The sequence below is a fragment of the Acanthochromis polyacanthus genome, chromosome 14, assembly GCF_021347895.1.
Source record: "Acanthochromis polyacanthus isolate Apoly-LR-REF ecotype Palm Island chromosome 14, KAUST_Apoly_ChrSc, whole genome shotgun sequence".
In the NCBI taxonomy this organism is placed as follows: Eukaryota; Metazoa; Chordata; class Actinopteri; family Pomacentridae; genus Acanthochromis; species Acanthochromis polyacanthus.
This window is the reverse complement of record NC_067126.1, coordinates 38,029,211-38,050,373: the sequence shown is the minus strand read 5'-3', so window position 1 is coordinate 38,050,373 and position 21,163 is coordinate 38,029,211. Positions and strand designations below refer to the sequence as shown.

The following is a 21,163-nucleotide window of genomic DNA, read 5'->3' as shown; positions in this document are numbered from 1 at the left end:
TTGAAATAAAATGATTTACTCACAGTTTTTAAAAGGGTGCCAACAATTTTGTCACGCCCATATTTGGAATTTTCTGTAAAATTATGTCAATTTTGGCTTTTTTCTTCTTCTGCTTTTTTTGTGTTTTTCCAATGCACACCAAGGACATGAGCATGCGTATACCAAAAACATTTGCAATTTCTGTGAGAAATGGTGTATTTTCTAGAAAAGTTCCAGGGGTGCCGATACTTTTGTCCATGACTGTAAGTAGTAATGTATAATAAAGGAAATGCTAAAAATAAAGTACAAAATTGTACATTTTTAAGTACAGTACTTGAGTAAATTTGGTTTCCACCACTTCCTTTTTTGAAAGAAAATAATTCAGTGCTCTGTTTTTAGTGTAAGTTCAAACATTTACTAATTTCTGCATTCATAAATATGTTTTAAAATATCACTGTCATTAACTTTAAGGTAACTCTATCATCGGCTCATAAAGTTCATGTTACTGGCTGGCATCATAACAGAATAACGTAATTTTTTCAGCACACACTGGGAAACAGCTAACCTTGCCAGCAAGTTGATTTCTCGCGATATTTGTGAGTTCACAAATCTCTCAAGAAACCATCTTGCTCCGCTCCCGCTTTCACTGTTCGTACAGAGCCAAGTTGGTTCGCGGCCAATCACGCAGCAGTATTCGTGTGTGGGGCGGGATATCCGGGTGTGAAGACGACACCAAGCGCCAGTAGATCAAAACAAACACGGCAACGGAGGACAACGATCGTGTAGATGCTGCTATTAAGTCAGTTTTAGCTGAATCTCCTATCGCTTCTTTGAAGGAAGAACAACGAGAGGCGCTTTGCGCATTTCTGGATGGTAAAGATGTTTGTGCTTTTTTACCTACGGGTTTTGGTAAGAGTTTAATCTACCAATTGGCTCCGCTCGTTGTGAAGATCCCGCGATTGGCTAAAAACAAACCTGTCAGAGGTGGGACATACTGTTGCATTGTCCAATCCGTGCCTCTTTCCTCCGAACGGATTTACATGGAGCGGTCCCAGATTGATATTGTGGAGTACTATCAAGTACTACACAATTATTAATCTGGCTATTGCCAGGTTAGGAAACAGCAGTTTCCAGTGTTAGCAGAGGAAAAAAAATATTTAGTGAAGACCAAACAATGCCAACTAGTTTTGAAATGCTTTTATTCACTTTAAAAATCCACCTCCTCTTTAACGTCTTCTCATCCATAAAAAGCATCAGTGCTCTATGTGCAATATCACCGCAGTGCTTATGTTTATCAAAGAACATTAAAAATTTCATGTAAACAATAAATGAGAAAAAATAACTAGGCAAAAGATAAAGTGTGTACACTGACATTAGTGAATGTCACATCTCACATAACAAAGAAAATCTTTTATTTTAACGTGTTAATCGTCTTTCTGATCCAAAGTGCTGCGAGGTCCAGCGAATAAATAGAACTAACATGAATCACACTACAGGCACAGGGAGGAACAAAACTCATCCGGTTTCAGGTTCAACTTCATATCCGACACCACATCTGACAAAAAAAATAATACTCGCCAAAAATTAGTCATATGAAATCATTAAAAGCATGTACAAAAGCGTGGGCTATTCTTCGTCTAAGCGCTCAGTTGGTGAGAAATTTTCATTAACTATCCACGATGACCAACCAAAAAACACATATCAAAGAGGATCCGCTTCACATTTAACAGCTGATTATCAGAGTATTGCCTGGTAGTGTGTCAGTGTGTGTTCAGCAGGTAGTAAAGGAAAGATCCAGCCTGCTGGACCCCAACCGCTCAGTCTCTATGCCATCCTTCAGAGAAGAGAAGTGCTTTTATTCCCGTTAACAGTCACCCTCTGCTGGATCGCAGCCCGAGTCCACGTCGGGTCTGACGCAGCTCCGTCCTGTTTTTGGGTTCAGTAACAGCCGTCTTTCCAGCTGCCGTCCCTCAGGGCGCTCAGAGCAGCCAGGCTCTTTGGAGGAGTCAGCAAACTGCAGACGGAGAGAAACGGTAAGCATCTGAATCCAGGAAATACAATTAGAAGACTCAAATAGAGAAAACAAACTGATTCAGCTGGGATTAAAGCTAGAATAGTACTGTAACTATAGCACCTCTTTCAGGTCAGCCGGTGTAAATGTTTAACCCTCCTGTTGTCCTCATTTACAGGCACCAAAAAATATTGTTTTCTTGTCTGAAAAAAATCCAAAAATTCAGCAAAAAAATTCCCCAAATTTCTGAAAATTGGCAAAACCTTCAGGAAGAAAATTCCAATAATTCCTTAAAAGTTTTATTTGAAAAAATCTCACAAATTTGGCAAGAAAATTCTTGTAAATATTTTCAAATAATGAGAAAAATCGTCCCAAAAAATACTAAAAATATCTAAAGTGATTACATATACATCAGTAAAACTTCTAATATTTTCTTTAAGAACATTCGCATAAAAATCGCTGGATTTTGGTGGATTTTTATGTGAATGTTCTTAAGAGCCATTTTTAATATTTCTTTTTCCCATCAAAAATGTTTAAAAATTTCCCAAAAATGTTGAAAATTTTGACCCGCAGGACGACACGAGGGTTAAACAACTGGAAGTCATATTTACCGGGCTTTGCAAAAGTTCTGTCACACTTGTTGAGACATTCACGAAAATGAACACAAAGATTTTTGGTGCAATAAGATAAAACTCTTGGGTGGCCACATTTCTGATTAATATTATCATTAACACATATATTGAAATATTTGGAAAATAAAAAATTATCTTATCGCACCAAAAAATCTTTGTGTTCATTTTGCTTGCATTTTGCAAGTGTAACAGAACTTTTGCAAAGCCCGGTATATAGTGGAGGGCTGCAACTAATGATTCATTATCGATCAATTTGTGCACATTTTTTTTCATAAAACTAACATGCACATCTCATTACCGTAACGCTCATGGTGACTTTATTAAATGCCTTTTTTTGTTCCACTAACAACTCAAAATGTGAAATGTTCAATTTATTCTGTGGATTCCAACACTTGAAAACCAGGAATAATTAAAGTTTTGTCATTTTTCATCCAAAAATACGTAAGATTTGTTTTTACTTGCTTGAGTATTCGACTATTACTATGAAATGTGCTGCACATCAATCTTTATATAATACAGGAAATTAATATACTTAGAGCAGACATCAGCTTCATTCAGGGACAAAGCTCAGGACTTCATACCTCCACAACCAGCAAAAAGACTGAAAATGACTCTCCTTTAAACTGCTCTGCTCTTACCTGCGGGTGGGTTGGGTGATTTTACTCGCACGTGGAACTCCACTCGTTCCTACAAAGGAGGCCGGTCGAGGCAGGGAGCTGCGAGCGACGGCCGGCTGGTTGGCTTTCAGAGCCTGTGGGAGCAGACTGCTGCTGGGTTTGAGGGGCTGAGGCAGAGCAGCGCTGCTGGGGATGGAGTTCAGGCTGATGGAGGAGGACAGAGAGGTGGGACCCTGCTGCACCGTGGGGCTCACGTAGGCGGTGGCTTTCAGCGGGTGTCGTGAAGTCGTAGGGAAGTTCCCGACGCTCTGGACCCTCTGATTGAGCTGACCCGGGGACGGAACTGGAACACAGCAGATTTCTGATTTAACCCTCCTGCTGTCCTCATTTACAGGCACCAAAAAATATTATTTCCTTGTCTGAAAAAAAATGCCCAAACTTCTGAAAATGTGCAAAACCTTCAGGAAGAAAATTCCAATAATTCCTTAAAAGTTTCCCTTGAAAATTGTATATATATTAAAAAGAATCCTCCAAATTTGGCAAACAATTCTTGTAAATATTTTCAAAAAATGAGTAAAAATATTTATAAAAAATCATATGAAAAATACCAGCAAAATTTCTAATATTTTCTTTAAAAAATATTCACACAAAAAAAGCAAAATCCAGCAAAATTCACCAGATTTTGGCTGATTTTTGTGTGAATTTTTCTGTCCCCCCGCCCCAAAAGTGTTGAAAATGTGGACATCAGAAGTTTCACTGTGAACATACATTTTTAATCACATTTTCAAACTGAAACGGGTCAATTTGACCCGCAGGACGACATGAGGGTTAAAGTCCCGCTGCTCTATGGAAACACTATAATGATTCCTTAAATTATTTAAAAAAGGAAAAAAAAGAGTTGCATTTCTTCTATCTATTGTGCAACAACAGAAAAGTTTCCCTTAAAAGTTATATTTAAAAAAAATCCTCCAAATTTGGCAAGAAAATTCTTGTAAATTTTCAAAAAATGAGTAAAAGTCTGCCCAAAAAATCCTAAAAATATCTAAAGTGATTCCAAATAATTCAGTAAAACTACTATTTTCATTAAGAACAATCACATAAAAATCTTTTTTTGGGAATGTTCTTATGAAACATTTTTAACATTTCTTTTTTTCCACCAAAAAATGTTCAAAGATTTCCCAAAAATGTTAAAAATGTGGACATCAGAAGTTTCACAGTTGAATTTCTTTTTCCACATTTTCAAACTTTAAAACGGGTTAATTTTGAACCGCAGAATGACATGAGGGTTAATATAGCCTTCAGAAAACAGAGCGGCGTTTATTCAGAAACACTCGTGTCTTACTGGAGGACTGGAGTCGTGCGAGTCCGCTGGACGAGTCGAAGCTCTGGCTGCTCCGGAGGGACGGCATCGGAGGCAGGGAGGAGGGACCGTGGGAGGCTGGGTTGACGGGGGAGGCCAGGCATGGAATACTGGGAACGCTGGGCATGCTGGGAGCTCTGATCAGGTTGGGCATGCTTCTCCGGAGCTTGTCTACGCAACGACATCAACAAACCCAGTCAGGCTTTAGGTCCATTTGGAGCTTCGGATGTTTTCCAGTTACAACGTTAAAGGAATGAATTTAACCCTCAGTCTTGTTCTTTAATTTTTAAAGCTGCCAAGTTGCTTTGTTTGTTATGATTGCTAATCTGGCTAATTATTCATTTAATTTATTATCATTTTTACTATTTATTTTCAGCGACTGCTCTGACTCGTCTTCTTATGTCTTGCTTCATTGTCTGTGTTGTTTGGAACTGTCAAAGCACTTTGTGAATGCGGTTCTTAAGGGTGCTATATAAATAAAGTTACTATTAATGTTGTTTGGCTCAGAACCAGAGGCAAGGCAAGTTTATTTGTACAGCACCCTTCATGTTCTGCTAGTAATCCAGTCTACTGGAGGTGAACACATGGATGAGCTCCTCCTGGTTTTTCTGGGGGATAAAACTTTTAACTGTTGAATGTTTTGGAGTTGGTAAGAAGCTGCTTTGGTGACACAAAAACAGCTTCTTCCCCACACCATAAACAGCTGAACCATCCCTACTCACCTGTACAATGAACACGTACAGTATTATCTCTGCTCCTTGCACTGCATCATGCAATTATCGTTTGCACTACTTTTTCTTACTACTACTTCTTTTTCCTCCCTGTTCCTCTTTCTGACGTTACTTTGTTGTTTATTTTGCTCTTCTATATTCCTAGGCCGAAAACAAATTCCTTGTGTGTTGTGTACGTGCTTGGCCATTAAAGCTGACTCTGATTCTGAGCTTTCATGCGGCTGTTAAAGTTTAAATCTGAGTCTATGAACACTCCAAGGTTGCCAACTTGGTCGGCGGTTTTTAGAGTCTCGAGATGCTTACAAGGCGACCGAGGCTTTTCTGTAGCAGCATCCAGTCTGTGGAACCGTTTACCCGTTCAGATTAGAGCCGCTCGGTCTTTTAACGCCTTCAAGCCCCTACTGAAGACACAAATGTACTCTGTGGCTTTCTACTGTAGCTGACACCTGATATACGACATCGTTTATCTTCCTCTGTATATTTCCTCAAAGATTATGTCTGTGTCCGAAATGGCATACTAACGTACTACTCATACTAAGTGTGACGTCAAAATAAGTATGTAGTGCGTTCACATTAGATCGTATGAAAAGACTGAGTATGCGAGAAATACCCGGATGTATACTATATCCGGAAAATTTTTAAGTATGCGTGGTGACCCCACTCATAGATATATACAAACACTAGATGGCTCAAGACGGAGTCTGCGTCGTCGTCACTTGGCAGCCATCTTAGGACAGGGGACTGCTCTGGCGCACTGTACTGTAGTCAATGGTAAGGTGGATGATTTCCTCACTTTAACACTCATAACTCGCTCAATTCTTGATTGATTTACAAACGGTTTAGTTTATTACAAACCTTATTAACGTGGCTATGATGCAGGCTCAATTCCGAAATCGCAGCTTTTCGTTTTGAAAAATGCAGCATAGTTGTGTGTCTTTTCTGCCTGGCTACTCACATTGAAGATGGTGTTACTCACAATCTGATTTTCAGTTATTAGGTTTTCCTGAGACCAACGTTTTTTGAGAACCGAATCTTTAGGCGAAATTGCATTCTTTGTGGTTGTGGTTGTATTTATTTGCTTGTTAAGAGACTTTGATTGAGACCTTAGACTTATTGTTTGTATACATCTATGCCTGGATTAGTTAGCCTGCAGCCGAAATGCATTGTGGGTAATGTAGGCACCAGGTTCATGAAAAGAAATCATCTCTTTTTGTTGTGCATTGATTTTGGTTGAGCTTTGTTTTTATCTGTGCATTAGAAAGCTGATAGTAATAAAAAAGTGCAATGCTAAATATTAAAATTACATTTACATCCATTTATGCTGAAAAAAGCTGATATCTGTGTTCATTATTATATGAATTCAATGGTTTTAATTATTCTTATGTAAGCAGTAAAACAAGTACATCTCTGACGTTTATAACAAACCTAGCTGTTGTAAAATCGGTTGAAAATTGAGCAATCTACAGTGATTTTAAAATCCATGCTCCATTGACTTTAATGTTATGAGTGATCGAGCAGCCCTGTCCCAAGATGGCCGCCATGTGGCGACGTTGCTCTCCATAGGCTGACAGCGCTCATGAGCCATCTAGTGTTTGTATATATCTATGATGACCCCACTAGTCATACTCAACCGCCCCATAATGCTTTGCGAGCTATCCACCGAAATGCAAGCCTCCGCGGGATCTGTGGCCGGACCGCGGCGATTTTTATTTTATTTTATGTGGTTAAGTAGTCATCCTAATCACCCCACAGATTTGAGAAATAGGCGTTTTCTGACCAACGTTTTAAATTTGTCAGACGCCTCACAACGTGCTATTGAATGCTAGCAGCTAGCTGCAGCAGCTCGCTTTGCATACAGAACAAGTAGCAGCTACCTCCAGTAGCCTGCAGCTACAATTGAAACGATTCGCATAATCTGGCTAATAACTGCATGAGGAGTGCCGGCTTGAAGTTGCCACATTAATTATGCGACTGTTTGTTAGCGTAAAATCGACCTGAAGCCGGCATTCAGCCGAGATATTTGATAGCCGTACTTCCGGTTTTTGTCGTCGGAGGTTTGAAATGCATTATGGGAAACGTAGTAGTATACAACAGTGTGAACGGTTGGCATTCTAATCATACTTATAGTACGTAGTATACAGTATATACTCATTGAGAATGTAATATGTAGTACATTAGTATACGATTTCGGACACAGCCTATGTCTTGTTTTCTATTTCTGAACTGTAAAAGCGCTCTGGTTGTGTTTTAAAATGTGCTACATCTTGATCTTTCTGCTGCAACAGGACAAGGAGTCCATCAAACACTCACCTGTGCTGTTCCTGTACGCTGAGTGTGTTTCTGTGATCAGGCTGGAGGGTCCAGAGTACTGGGACAGTCCGCTGAGTGAAAACTGAGGAGCGGCCGAGCTTCGTCTGCAGTCTCTGATACTGGAGAAGGTGTGGGAGTGGGGCAGGCTGCCCCGCTGCATAGACCCTGTGCGGAAAAGCCGAGGCTGGGGAGGAGGCAGCTGGTCGTAGCCCTCGTCCTCCTCGTCCTCCTCCTCCAGGTCCATCTCGCTGCGCCTGAGGGAGTGCAAGGAGAAGCTGGAGCTGCGACGGCTGGCGGTGGCTGAGGTAGAGGCGTAGTCCTGTCGGAGACCTGCAGGGAAACTCGTTTTAGTTCTGGTTCCACATTCAGCCCGATTTCATCTCAAGTGACCGGTAAAATCAGAGCATAAGAACCTATAAAATAACTCCAGATTTCCCCTTTGTTTTAGTGCAAAAAAGTACGTTCTGGAAAAGAAAGTTCACATTTAATGAACTATCTTTTTATGAACCTGAAATTTCTCAAGAAAAATAAATTCCACTTCAACAACATTATGCCTCATTTTATCATTTCCACATTACAATTTATATAGTATTTTAATTTTAAAAAAAGACAAAAAACAACAAAACCAAGACAAAACATTACAAATACGAAACACAAAGCGACAAAAGCAAGAAACAAGGCGATCAACAATGAGACAAATGGGATGAAACAAAACAAAAAGAGAAAAAGAATTAGACAAAAAAGTTACAATGCTCAATAAAAACGGACAAATGACACAAGGGAGACAAAAAAATGACAAAACACTATACAAAACAACAAATAAAGCAAAACATTAAGGGACCAAAATAGACAAAAAACACAAGTGAGACAAAAGGGAAACGACAAAAAATGAGACAAAGGACAAAAGTCAGACAAAAAAACAACAAAAACAAGACATAATATTACAAATACGAGACACAAAGCGACAAAAGCAAGAAATAAAACCATCAAAAATGAGACAAACGACACAAAAAACAAAAAAGAGACAAAGAATTAGACAACAAAGTTACAAAGCACCAAAAAATGGACAAGCGAGACAAAAAACGACAAAACGGAAAGTGACAAAAATAAGACAAAAAACACAAGAGAGACAAAAAGGAACACAAAAAAATGAGACAAACGACAAAAGCCAGACAAAAAAACAACAAAAAAGAGACAAAATATTACAAAAATGAGATGCTCGTATTTTAGTTTACGATCAAATCAACTTGTCATGGTGTAGAAATTATTTTAAATTTACAGTTTTACTAATTTACAATCTGTAATTAATGTCTTCTCTGTAATTTTTCCACTTTGAGGGCCGGATTGGACCCTGTGGAGGACCGGTTTTGGCCCGCGGGCCTCATGTTGGACACCCCTGCTGCAGGGCGACAGATCGATGCTTGGATCGCTGAAAACCCGACCCTCCTATAGCATTTGATACATTTCCTTCTGGAGGTTCCTCTCATCCATTATTCAGCTGCTGAATCGTTAAACCGGCCCGATACGGGGAAGTTTTTCTGAAATGTTCTGCATAATTTAACAAGATATCAAGATATTGCTGCCTGCTCAAGTTCAAATGCTGAAAGGTCAAGCATTTATCTCAGTTTTTATCCATTCATCAGCGGTGCAGCAGTGGAATTCATTTCAGTCTCTGTAGAAGGCTGGGGTGAAACATGGAAGTAAAGGACGAGTATAAATAAACATTAACGAGTAGAAAAGAATAGAGTCAGAATGTGTTTTCTAAGAGGAAGCTGTGAATTTAGTTAGTTGTGTTCCCATCTCTCGTCAAAGAACTAAATCACAGTTCTAAACACTGGTAGTAATGCACGGCTCAGAGCAGATGCTGGAACCGCCTCAGGTGACCAAACCTAGGCGTTGCTAAAATGTGCATTGGGTTAAAGTAAGCATATTTAGATGTGAGAGCCTTTCCACACTGGCAGCTTTATCACTGATGAGTGAAACGGTCACATTCACCATAACCGCTGTATGTACGGCACAATTCATTTAAATCCCACCCTCTGCAAAGATTACATCTAATGCAAGTCAGTAATCAAATAAAACAGTTAGAGTAATATATTAATATAGATATGTATTAGCATAATATAATTCAGCATCAGACCCAGATGAATGCATTTCTTGTTTAGCCGTACTTTCTTTTCATGCATATTGGTTTTGGTCAATTTGAATCTTGTTTTGTTGTTTTGTGTCTTGTTTTTGTGTTTTATTTTTGTTTTTTGTGTCTCGTTTTTGTGTTTTGTTTTTGTTGTTTTGTGTCTTGTTTTTGTGTCTTGTTTTTGTAATTTTGTCTTGTTTTTGTGTTATTGTGTCTCGTTTTTGTAATTTTCTGTCTTGTTTTTGTCGTTTCGTGTCTTGTTTTTGTCGTTTTGTGTCTTGTTTTGTTATTTTGTGTCTCCTCTTTGTGGTTTTGTGTCTTGTTTTTGTCGTTTTGTGTCTTGTTTTGTTATTTTGTGTCTCCTCTTTGTAGTTTTGTGTCTTGTTTTTGTCTTTTTGTGTCTCATTTTTGTAATTTTCTGTCTTGTTTTTGTTGTTTTGTGCCCCTTTTTGTGGTTTTGTGTCTTGTGTTTGTGTCTCGTTTTTGTAATTTTCTATCTTTTTTGTAATTTTGTGTCTCGTTTTCGTCATTTTGTGTGTTGTTTTGTTATTTTGTGCCTCTTTTTGTGGTTTTGTGTCTTGTTTTTGTCTTTTTGTGTCTTGTTTTTTGTTTTGTGTCTCGTTTCTGTCGTTTTGTGTCTCGTTTTTGTCTTTGTGTCCTGTTTTTCTCTTTTTGTGTCTCCTTTTTGTGGTTTTGTGTCTTGTTTTTGTCTTTTTGTGTCCCGTTTCTGTCGTTTTGTCTCGTTTTTCTCGTTTTCTGTCTTGTTTTTCTCTTTTTGTGTCTCCTTTTTGTCGTTTTGTGTCTTGTTTTTGTCGTTTTGTGTCTCGTTTTTTCGTTTTGTGTCTCGTTTCTGTCGTTTTGTGTCTTGTTTCTGTTGTTTTATGCCTTGCTTTGTCATTCTGTTTCTTGTTTTTGTCAAAAATGCAAAGAGTGGACTCACTCTCCTCCTGAAGTCGTGCCATGACCTCCACGTCGGTCATGTCCTGCAGTTTGTAGCTCATGGAGATGGAGTCATCCTCCAGCTCCGACACGCCCACCTCGCTGTCCAGGGAAGACTGGGGGGAGATGGCTGCATGTCTGCGGCCCACGTCTGAAGCCACACAGGAGAAACACTTACATCAGGATATTCTACTTTCTAAAGCCAAGATAAAACAGAAGACGCTTCCCCGTGTGAGTGTGTGTCTAATCACGGCAGATGGACGGTGACTCACTCCAGGGGAGAAATGAACGACGGAGCAGAGGAAGAGGAGAAGTGAGATCTTACTGTGGAGGCTTGAGTTTGAGAGGAAGGTGGGCGCTCGGTCGCTGAGGCTGCAGCTGGCCCTGAGAGGGAGAGTGGGCTGCAGGAAGGACTGGCCAGAGGACGGCAACGGGGCTTCAAAGGAGACAAAAAAACAAGATTCAATCACTGATGACATGCAAATCAAACCTGGACTCTCTGATCATTCTAAAAAATATGGATGAGCAGGCAGAAGGAGCTTTCCTCTGCTCCCGTTTGCTCGTCTCCATCTGTTGGAGGTTACGACCTCATAATCCCTCCCCTGCAATTTACTGTAATCTGGTTGTAAACTTGCAAGTAGCAGGATGTTTGAGAATCTGGGTTATGTTTCTACAGAGAGCTCCAGAAGTAGTTTGGAAGTAACAGTTGCTTTTGGCTCGATGTTCTTATTACTGCGGATGTAAAACTATCCAGTTAACCTTCATGTCGTCCTGCAGGTCAAAACTGACCCGTTTCAAAGTTTGAAAATGGGGAGAAAAAAAATATGTTTTCACAGTGAAACTTCTGATATCCACATTTTAAACATTTTTGTTAAAAAAAAAGAAATGTTAAAAATGTTTCACATAAAAATCAACCTGTTTTTTGTGAGTGTTCTTAAAGAAAATATTAGAAGTTTTACTGATATAAATGTAAACATTTTAGATATTTTTAGGATTTTTTTGGAAGATTTTTACTCAATTTTTGAAAACATTTATAAGAATTTTCTTGCCAAATCTTGGGGATTTTTTAAAATTAAATTTCTAGGGGAAACTTGTAGTTTTCTTCCTGAAGTGTTTGCAAATTTTCAGAAATTTGGGGAATTTTTTTGCGAAATTTTTGGATCTTTTTCAGACAAGGAAACAATATACTTTAGTGCCCGTAAATGAGGACAACAGGAGGGTTAAAGGAAAGAGTTTAGCTGTGAGTAGTGAGGTTTATTACGCCCCAAATTCAAAAGATTTAAACGTTGCTGAATTGTTAAATGATTAGCTTCCATTTTTGTTACTTGCTATGTTTTCATGTTGTTAGATTTTGGAATTTGGGCAGCAGCGTCCTGAAGGTTAGAACAGCAGGCTGGAGTCCTCCCAGGATGAAACTGAGACAAAAGCAGGCCTGTTTGGAGGCCAGCGGATCACACTGTGGTGCTGGAAAATTTGTTTAAAAAAAAAGAAAAAGAAAGGTGCAACTGTGGGAATGTGGAGAAATGCACTCTTAAAATCAGACTGAGACTCCCATTGTTGAAGAAAGGTCCAGGATTTGTGGCCAAACAAGATCCAAGCTGCTAGTTAGCTCTAAACACAAACAGTTTTCATCTAAAAATGTGGCAAACTGAGATTTCTACCCGAGGATGGCTCCAGATTAAAAACTTCACTATGATAAAATATTAAAATGTGTCTTGTTTTCATAGCCATCTTTTAAACAGACATTTAACTCAAACTCAGCCATCTCTTTTCTCACCACAAAGAAGTCATTCTTTGGGCCGTGCATCTCTGGAAAATTCTGTGACAATACTGTGATCTACGGACTACAGTGAACTACAAATGAACCTCTGTCATGGCCAGCAGGAGCTCCATGGTGTTACCTGGGGGCTCGGTTAGTGCAGCAGGTTTAGTGTAAGGCAGGACGGGGCAGCTGAGGGTGGACAGCCCCTCTATGCAGCTGTACGGACGGACGGAGGAGACGCCTCGCCACCGCTTAGCTGGAGACAAGACAGCAGGGAAGGACATGTTAGTCTGATTGCTTTGGCATGAAACACACACATCCAGTACATCGATTCATACGATTCAACACACTCCAGCCAAAACCGTTAATCTGCCGGTCGTAGATGAGTATTGATGTTGGGTCACGGCTTCGGCAGAGGAGGCTGATGCAGTAAGACGAGGTTTAGCTCACTGCTGCGGCTCACTGGGCTAAACCATCGATTTGGTTTTTTGGCGGGATCTTAGGATAAGCAGGGATTTCGCATGTAGGCTACATCCCATTCCCAAAACTGGAATTAGATCTACTGTGGACTATTTTAGAGCCTGAGGTTTACATACTGGACTAATTTCACGACTTGCTGTCACAACCGACATTATTACAGGTTCAAAAGTGCAACTATTTGCTTTAATAACAGGCAAGTTTGTGCAACAGAAGTAAATGGGTCAATATATAATTGAGGGACTTTTCAAGTCCATGGGATACGTCTGACATACATTTTTATTAAAAGTTAAAAAAAAAAACTAATCTTCTTTATGTTCATTATGATCATATCTTTACAAATTCTTGTCCTAAATGACTCGAAAATTATCTCAAAGACACAAAAATTATCCAAAATGACGAGAAATGATCCAAGTTGACATAAAACTTGTTAAAATTGACAAGAAAATTATTCGAAATGACTCAAAACCTGTCAAAAATGATTCAAAAGTTGTCCAAAAGGACTCAAAAATTGTCCATAATTATAGAAAATTGGTCCAGAATGATTTTAAATTTGTCCCAAAGACAAAAAAACGATCCAAAATGACAATAAAAGATGCAAACTGGCATAAAACATGTTGAAAATGACTCAAAAATTGTCCCAGATGAATTAAAAATTGTCCGCTTCAATCTATAATTGAGGGACTTTTAATGTCCATGGGATATATCTGGCATAAACTTTAATTAAAAGTAAAAAAAAAAAATTTTTATGTTCATTATGATCAGGTCATTACAAATTCCGTAGTTATTAATTATGGAAACAATCACTTATTAATAAAAAATGACTGGATATCACTAAAATGCCAACTAAATAACCATCTGAATTTAACACCAACCACCTTCTAATGAGCTAAACATTAATAAAATGAGCTGATTCAGAAATAGTTTGGATTGTGTTAAATGCTAACTGTGTTCCAAAAGTCCTGCAGTTATATTTGGACCCAAATCACTGGTATGGAGGTGTTGAGAGATCATTGATTTTTGCATCCAGGACTTCTGCTGTGAACTCAAATACACCTTTTAGCTGCTCATTTAAAGCCCATCAGCTATAAATTAAAAACTCATAATGATTCTTCCCTATTAGATGGCGACTATATTATTTTCCACAACCTAATGCTGCTAGGAGAGGCCACATTTGGCTCAGCTGCACTGAGTGTGTCCGACATGTAAACACGGAGTCTGATTGGTAGTCAGAGAGGCGCACACCTGACAAAGTGGAGCATTTGGCATTCCTGACACAATTAGGCTCAACCGCTGCTGGATGAAACTAGCATTCACGGCAAGTTACACAAACAACGGCTGCTGGATCTCAGACACAAGGATGTATTCACGACCCGGAGGAGGAGAGCCAGGCTTCTCTGAATGCAGCTTTAGAGGGAGAAGAGGACGGCAAATGAACATCAAAATAAACACTAACAAATGTGGCTCACAACGTGGACAGGGCACGGCCTCAAGATGAAAAGATCTGATCTCTGGATATAGTTTTTGAAGAAAAATAAATCAGAAGTAGTACGTGCTTCTACAGCAGAAAAGTCTCTCCTACAGGCTGTTGGTGCAGAGAGCAAATCTGCCTCAAAAACCCAGTTAATGTAAGCATGGTTTCCATGGCAACCATATCCCCGTGCACGCTCGAGAGCAGAAAGTCTAAAAAGCACCACATCTAAAACTGGGTCCGGCAGCAAAAGCCGTTTAGTAGCAACTCAAGTACGCCAGTTATGATGATTGGGGGTTTCTGAGCATCATAAGTTAACCTCATTAAACCTTTATCCCCGTTAATGCACAGATCTGCATAGAAAGACGGAGACAATGTGGCACGAAGCTGTATCCTCTCTCATCTGGGACATTATTTTTAGAAGCTAAATCCAACAGATTGGTAATATTGCAGCAAATATTAATAAGTCCAGACAGGCAGAAACCACATTTTGTTTAATTCTCTGCTGAGGTTGAAATGACAGGTTTGTTTGTGAAACACTGCGATGCCTCTGTTCCTTGTCCCAGGATGTTAGTCTTTTTCAGGCTGATGGTAAGCCCAAAGTCTTTACAGGCCTGGGAGAAATGGTCCATCAGTGACTGAAGTTCTTGCCGAGTGTGGGATCCTACTGCTGCGTCATCAGCAAATAGCATGTAGAAACACCACCAACCATTACCATCGATGATTACGAGCTTGACGTGGTCCACCATTTCTACAATTCTACAATTTCATTTAGCAGACGCTTTTGTCCAAAGCGACGTACAACACAAGCAAGAATTCAGACATAAGGAAAAACCTGTAGTAAGTGCTGCAAGTGCGATTGGTCAAAGGTGTTGCCATCAAGTTGCAGAAGAATTGCCAACCACTACCCGCCCCCCCCCCCCAATTTTATTTATTTTTTTTAACTTTGTCAGCGCTAAATAAGTGCTGGGTTTTGGACCATCTGACTTGTTCTACCCCTAAGGTGGAGTCAGATTAAGTGCCAAGGTGTTCTCTGAACAATTGAGTCTTCAATTGTCTTTTAAAAGTAGAAAGGGACTCAGCAGAACGCACAGAGTTTGGTAGTTTGTTCCACCATTTGGGAACAACAGAGAAGAGTCTAGCTAGAGATATCGAGCCGTGCCTAGGTTCCACTGTCACCAACAACCTATCCTTGGACGTGGAGCTTGACAAGAGAATTGGAAAGGCGGCTACCACACTTACACGCCTCATTACATGTGTGTGGTCCAACCCCATGCTCACAGTGAAGACCAAGATGGCAGTGTACAACGCCTGTGTCATCAGTACACTGCTATATGGTAGCGATACATGGACGACATACGCCAGACAAGAAAGACGCCTAAACACCTTCCACATGAGAAGTCTCCACCGCATCCTGGGAATTTCGTGGCAAGACAATGTCCCAAACATAGAGGTCTTGTCTCGTGAGGGTCTGCCTAGCATGTTCACCTTACTCAGGCAAGGCAGACTCCGCTGGCTAGGCCACGTTCACCGCATGCCAGACGGCCGCATCCCCAAAGACTTATTGTATGGTGAGCAGGCCACTGGAAGTTGACGCACTGGACGCCCACAGCTGCGATACCGTGACGTTGTGAAGCGTGACATGAAGGCTGTGGGTATTGACACAGTCTGTCCAACAGACAGCAGACACATGCAACACTTGCAACAAGGACCGCCATTCATGCATCGGTCTCCACAGCCATAGTTGCCGCTGCTTCAGCCAAGTACACATGCTATACCCATAGTCGACCCTGACTGACGGAGGCCTACTGCGAATCCATGGACAGTCAGAAACCTGGAGGATTTTATAATTATATATATATAGGCAGCTAAATGATCAGGCTGTTATGTTCAGTGCAAATATGATTCAAACTACAGTACTATGAAAATATATTGAGACACATTTGCATTGAAGCAAATAGGAAACTCGTATTTTTCGCTCTCTTACTGGAAGATAGATAAGAAAATACATATTTGTCCATCCAGTATGAAGCTTAGCTCACCTTAAAGGCTGAAAACAGGATCCAGGAAAGGTCTGGCACAAAACAGAACCCCAAAATGTCACCTTTTATTTAGGTTGTTCCATCTCAAATCATCAGTGACCTTCTGAACTCTGCTCTGCTTGGATCAGGACATCCAGCAGCATGTTTGTTTTCTTGTTCCAGCTTGTCATACCTGGTCGATCAGGTATGAAAGTCCAACGAATGGAAAAACTTTTTTTTATTGGGATACGTGAATCTTAAACTCACTCTGGAGAACCTGACATGGTTCAGTGTGACTCCTTCCAACTCCTCCACCCCAGAAATAATCACTCTGTGTGTGGGAAAGTTGGGTGAGGTACTTTAAGATCAATTAAACCAATAAACAAATTCAAAGACAGTGAGTTAAACGGCAAAACAATGGTGCAGCTTCAACGGTTCAGACCTCGCAGCAGCTGCAGAAATCCTGCTGCACGTGTGGATGTTTTGTGTCGCGGCTTATGATCACATGTCAGCGGCCTCAGAGACAGATGTGGCTGCAGATGAAGGCTGCTAATCTGAGCGACAAACACACCGTACCTTGGTCCAGTCTGTGGCAGAGCGTCATCTTAGCCAGCTCCACCTCCGGCCCCGGGTGGTCCAGTACCTGCCTGCACCACTGCAGAGGGCTGAGGAGGCTCTCACCGTGCAGCCGGGCTTTGGGACTCACATACAGCCTGGAAAACACAACGCAGCGCACAGTTAGACGCTGACACCTTTACAGCACAAACCCACGGAGGGCCCGGATTACATAAGTCTGCTGTGTTTATTTGCAGAACAATCACAAAGAAATAGTAGCTGCAGATCTCAGGGGGCGAGGTTTACGACAGCGATACATTTCAGCCGAGTTACCCAGAGAAGTGAGCCCACTTTAATGAAATCCAAATGTCAATACGCCCCTAAAAGTTTCCATAAATAGCGAATGCAATTTCAGTGGTGACAACTGAAGCTCTGGAACCAACAGTGCAAAATAAAAAAATCATCCACTGCACTGACATACAGAAAGCTGCTGCTACAGAGATGCACAGGCGGGTTTGTGATCTCATCTCTTCTTTCTGTGGGTGGAAGATACTTGCAGAGCTAAATCCATCAACTACTTGTACATCAATGAAGAGCTCCAGTAGTTTTTTAGGCAAAAATTCTCTTGTTTGAGTTTCTAGAAATAGAAGATTTGCTTTTTTTATTTGCAATATGTAACAGTAAACTACAAATTTGCAGGTATTGGACCGTTGGGTGAATAAAAAACAACATTTAGAGAAGGAATCAGTATTATCAGATTTGATATTCAGAATTTAAAAAAAAAACCTCACACAAAACTAGACTTTCGCTCCAATGCAGCCACTTCTCTCTTTATGTGATCTCTGTGATCAGTTTTCTTTTAATTAAACATAAAAACGTCAATTAACAAAAGGCATGCCAACCAAGTTTAGTGTTGCATTTTTACTGTAAACCTACATGTAAACAGTCACCATGATTATTATCAGTCAGTACAGATATTGGTCTGACAAAATCCCATAAGTCCACTCCTAACTTACAGATGCCCTCTCTGGAAAAATCTAAAAGCCAACTTTTAGTATTCTCTCTCAGTTTACACACCAAATGATGCAACAACATCTAGAAAATAATCAAAAGACATTTAAATAATCACTGGATTGATGACAATAAATGAAGTTTATCACCTCTGGATCCTGGACTCTCATTTTACTGCCTGCTATGAGTGGAACAACTGATCACTATATGAAGACGACAGAACAAACAATCTGATTCTGAATGTTGATTTAACTCTCGTTTTGTCCTACGGGTTAAAATGCACCCGTTTAAAGTTTGAAAATGTGGAAAAAAAACATATTTTGACAGGGAAACTTCTGATGTCCACATTTTCAACATTTTTGGGAAATTTATGAACATTGTTGGTGGAAAAAAGGAAATGTTAAAAATGTTTCTTAAGAACATTCACAAAAAATCAACCAAAATTAAGCAAATTTCACTGGATTTTGGTTGATTTTTTCTGAATATTCTTAAAGAAAATATTAGAAGTTTTACTGATATATATGCAATCACTTTAGATATTTTTAGGATTTTTTTGGGAAGATTTTTACTCATTTTTTTGAAATATTTACAAGAATTTTCTTGCCAAATTTGTGTCTTTTTTTAAAATAAAAATTTTAAGGGAAACTTTTAAGGAATTATTGGAATTTTCTTCCTGAAGGTTTTCCAATTTTTCAAAAAATTTGTGGAATTTTTTTTTTGTTGAATTTTTGGATTTTCTTTCAGACAAGGAAACTATATTTTTTGGTGCTCGTAAATGAGGACAACAGGAGGGTTAAATGACAAGATTATACAATTATTCAACACACCAAATACAGGATTAGATCCCTAAAAATCATCAAACGATGTGTCATTTGTGTCCCAGAAGACAGACCACACAACTCTGACCTCTTATTCACCAACTAGGCCACGGTGTTACCCTGACTGGGGTTAAATTAGTCGTGTTAAATGGAGTAAGGACGGAGTGAACGCTGAATCCCTTCAGCGCAGCTTTCAACTGGGCCACATTTTCCACATCATCACATCTGAAACAGAAACCTGGAGACGCTTCAGCAGTCAGCATGTCAGTGAGTGAGCTTCCCAAGCAGCCGAGCCCGGGGCTGAATTCTGCACACAAAGCCGAGCTGTTTGATCACAGGCTGAAGGGGGTCATTGTTTCTAATTTCATCTCCCTGCTCTGAATAGCTACCTATGCTGCATGCACAGTGCATTGTGGGATGCCAAATCTGTTTTTGTTCTTTTTCCTCACTCTGTTCCTCAGTGTGTCACCAGGAGCAGAGTGAATAATGCAATCAATAGGAGGATACACGGCAGATATGTGGCATGAAGAGCATCTATTAGGGTCACACAAACACACAACACTCTGATTTATTCATCTAAACGCCTAAGCACACACATGGCTGCAGTATAAAGCGGCTGACTGAAGCAGTTACCAGCTATCAGGTTCTCCAACCGGCAGCACGGAGCTCAGGTCCAGAACATCCACCTCATCCAGCACGGAGCTTCCTCCAGCGGCGCCGCCGTCCTCCACAGCCGCCTCCGGAGGCGCAGAGCTCGGCTGGAAATACGCGAACGGCTCCTCCACCGGAGCTCGGGGGGAACACGGATGAGTCTGTGTCGGGCTGGAAATGTCATATTTGCTGGGGAAATTGTCGCCGGGACACGTCGTGGCTCCGCGCAGGCACGACAGCGGGCTCTGGAGATGAGGGCCGACCGAGCAATTGTTTACAGCGTTCGCTCTGGTCCGCAATTGTTCGTTCTGCTTCTCCAGTTTTCGGACCAGTTCCTGCAGCTTCAACACCTCCAGCTCCGCGTTGGTGATCTTATTGTTGCCATTGACGTCCGCCATCATCTGGGGGTTCAACACCTCTGCTTCCATTTGGTAAAAAGCACATTGAGAGCGGCTGGGAGCTCGGCCTGCAGAGCTGCAGAGGGTCCTGTTCAATTCAGACAGGGTGTCCAGATCCCCCGTTTAAAGCTGCCTCACACTCACACACACTCACACACACACACACACACACACTGAAAACACACCGATGCTGCTGCTGCTGCTGGATCACTGCTCAGACTGCTTCTCATTGGTCAGCAGCTCCGAGTTCAACTCCCATCACACCACTGCTGAGGAAGGATTTATTCTCTTCTACTTACATTAATCAGCGTTTTTACACCAAAACTACAAAAAATATGAAGAAAAAAATAAATCCAGCCTCTTATCTTCCAAGTCGAGGAGCATGAAGATGTTTTATATACACGGATTAAAATAAAATGAGAAAAAAATCTGTTATTTAAAAAATATATTTTTTATTTTTCTTCTTCCTATGCCTTACAGGTGGCATTCTATCTATCTATCTATCTATCTATCTATCTATCTATCTATCTATCTATCTATCTATTGGCGTTGGTTTTCCAAAGGTTAAAGTTTTTGTAACCTCTAAAAACAACAACCATTGAAGGTTCCCTGAAAATTCCCTGAAGGTTTCAGTTTAGTAACAGTTTCGATAACATCCATAACCTCCAGGGAACATTCAGGGAACATTCAGAGAACATTCTCTGAAGGTTGTTTCGTGAAACTGTGGGAAATGGTGTGTTTCATAATTTGCTAAGTGTGCATATTAAAGAGTTGTATTGGTTCTGAGGAATTAGAAGGTCAAGAGCATCATTACCACGGTGTGACTGTAATGAAACAAAGAAGAAAAGTCCAGAATCAATAAGAAGGAGCTTATGCTTTATTTTACTTATTACTCATGTGATTGAAACCAAGGATGATCAAGACATAAAGTGATTGATAATCAAAGTACAGACAGTTTTTGATAATAAAGGTACAGATAGTTTTTGACTCAAGCCATAATCAGTAAAGAACATGAGCGTGTTGTATGTGCAGTCTGTAATCTTGCTTTGCAGAGGCGAAGTCATTCCTACGAGAGCAATAATGACAAAACATCAGCTGTGACAGAGGAGAGCGGACCAACGCAGCACTGGAGGGGGCGGCCAGCCTAGATAGACAGCTATACACACTGTTAGAGTATAAGAAGACTGGGTCAGGAACAGTTAGCAGTCTGATTCCATCCAAACTGACTGAACACTTGTTGTTGGTTAGGGACAGAGGATTCAGGCCCAGAGCTCTGTATCGCACAT

The 21,163-nt window shown here is 40.3% G+C and overlaps 1 protein-coding gene across 2 annotated transcripts; it reads right to left on the bottom strand.

The window, feature by feature from the left end:
- Nucleotides 1–1,161: 1,161 nt before the first annotated feature.
- On the bottom strand, nucleotides 1,162–20,136 carry slain1a (SLAIN motif family, member 1a). Of its 2 annotated transcripts, XM_051959157.1 has the most exons (9): nucleotides 19,462–20,135; nucleotides 17,021–17,157; nucleotides 12,615–12,731; nucleotides 11,039–11,149; nucleotides 10,715–10,864; nucleotides 7,641–7,970; nucleotides 4,582–4,770; nucleotides 3,261–3,582; nucleotides 1,162–1,993 (listed from the first exon to the last, which is right to left on the bottom strand). In XM_051959157.1, exons 1-9 carry the CDS (start codon nucleotides 19,905–19,907, stop codon nucleotides 1,918–1,920), a joined length of 1,878 nt encoding a protein of 625 aa, XP_051815117.1. In that variant the 5' UTR covers nucleotides 19,908–20,135; the 3' UTR covers nucleotides 1,162–1,917. The 2 variants fall into 2 exon arrangements, with proteins under 2 accessions (XP_051815117.1, XP_051815119.1); XM_051959159.1 differs by lacking the exon at nucleotides 12,615–12,731 and having other exon boundaries at nucleotides 19,462–20,136.
- Between the last annotated feature and the right edge of the window lie 1,027 nt (nucleotides 20,137–21,163).